A 1,571-nucleotide genomic window follows, 5' to 3' on the forward strand; every position below is an offset into this window, starting at 1 on the left:
TCATATGTGGGATCCGAACCGGGGCCCTCTGGCGTCCCAAGCCAGTTCTTAACCATCATGCCACTTGGCCGGCTCGAAGGTTGTTTTCTTGATCGCCTTTAGCTTATGGTTAGTGAGCTCTTTTAAGTTTGTTTTGTGAACAGAGGATAAAAGACCTCTTAAAAAAATTCTGAGTGAGATACATGTGATATCTTACTCCCCCCCGCCAGACTCATCTTCCTTATGGTAATTTTCCCCAAATTTTGCTCCCTTGATTAGCATTGCTTTCGGTCCCTTTTCTATGGTGGTGGGTCAGGGATGAAGCAGTTAAAATAATGTAGGTTAAATAGGTTAAAATAAGTCATTATGGTTTATAAATGTAATTTTTATATGTTTTTGTTTTTGACAGCCGATTTATTTTGCATATTCCCAGCGAGGAAAGAGACAATGCTATTCGAGTATGTTTTCAGATTGAACTTGCCCATTGGTTTTACTTGGATTTCTACATGCAGAACACACCAGGATTACCTCAGTGTGGGATAAGAGACTTTGCTAAAGCTGATATCCTTTTTATTACTATAATGACTGTCGTTCATTTTTATCAGTAAAATATTTTAGCACAAATTTCCTTTTGCTTATCTTTCAGGTTTATAACCTATTAGATAAAACATACTTCATTTCTAAAAATTGTCGTGTATAAATAGTAGACAATTTAATAGTATTCTTGTTTTTAGGTAGAGTACGTCTTGAAATGTGTACTAATGATTAGAATTAAATTTGATTTTCTTTTCTTTCAAAAATAGATAACCTATTTCTACAACTGATCTGTTTTTTACTTTCCTTTTGCTGTTCAATTTAACTAGATGATTTTTAATCAGATTGCTACCTTTGTGGAATAGAAATCCTTAAATAATTATTGAATACTTACTGTGTTCAAAGCAATGTTTTTGGTTTTGTGGCAAATAATGAAGTCCTTGCCTTTGAAGAAGCTTACCCGCCCCCCCCCTCCACCCCCCATTTACAGGTAAGGTAGAAACTTGCATAATTAGATATAAAAGATTCACATGAATATTTAAGATTATAAAAGAGGCTATGTCACAGTACTAAAAAATGGACAATTTGCAAATGGTCCTGATAGTAAATTTTTTAGAATTTGGAAAAAGGGTAGAAAGATTTTAAGCAAATCTATAATTTTAAGGGGATATAGGGCTATTTTCTAAATACAGGAGTGGGGAATATATTCCAGGTAAAGAAAAGGGATTGAGCAAAATTGTAGAGTTGGAAAGGAATAAGGGATATCTTAGGAAACGAAGTTTGAATGGAGCAGAGGTCTCTTAATGGGATATAATAGGAGATATGAATGAAAGATATATAGGGGGGATTTGTGGGTTTTAAAATCTTGAGCCATAGTGCTTTTTTATTCTGTAAGTCATTGTTTTAAACCACAGATCGTGTTCAAGTGGAATTCCCACAGGTTCACTGTGCTACACTAGAGTTGGAGTAGGTGGCCTGAAATAACCCTCGTACTCCCTTGAGCCCCATGAAGTAAGGAACCCCCTAAGGAACCTGTAGAAAAATGAATTAACACTGTT

The 1,571-nt window shown here is 35.2% G+C and overlaps 1 protein-coding gene across 1 annotated transcript in view; it reads left to right on the plus strand.

Annotated features, from left to right (window-relative positions):
* DCP2 (decapping mRNA 2) overlaps positions 1-1,571 on the plus strand; it is a 73,568-nt gene that overhangs the window by 11,428 nt on the left and 60,569 nt on the right. The window contains exon 2 of the mRNA XM_019659129.1: positions 389-540. Within this exon, the coding sequence (XP_019514674.1) occupies positions 389-540 (152 nt within the window). The remainder of the gene's footprint in view (positions 1-388; positions 541-1,571) is intronic.

The sequence above is a fragment of the Hipposideros armiger genome, unplaced genomic scaffold (assembly GCF_001890085.2).
Source record: "Hipposideros armiger isolate ML-2016 unplaced genomic scaffold, ASM189008v1 scaffold_296, whole genome shotgun sequence".
In the NCBI taxonomy this organism is placed as follows: Eukaryota; Metazoa; Chordata; class Mammalia; order Chiroptera; family Hipposideridae; genus Hipposideros; species Hipposideros armiger.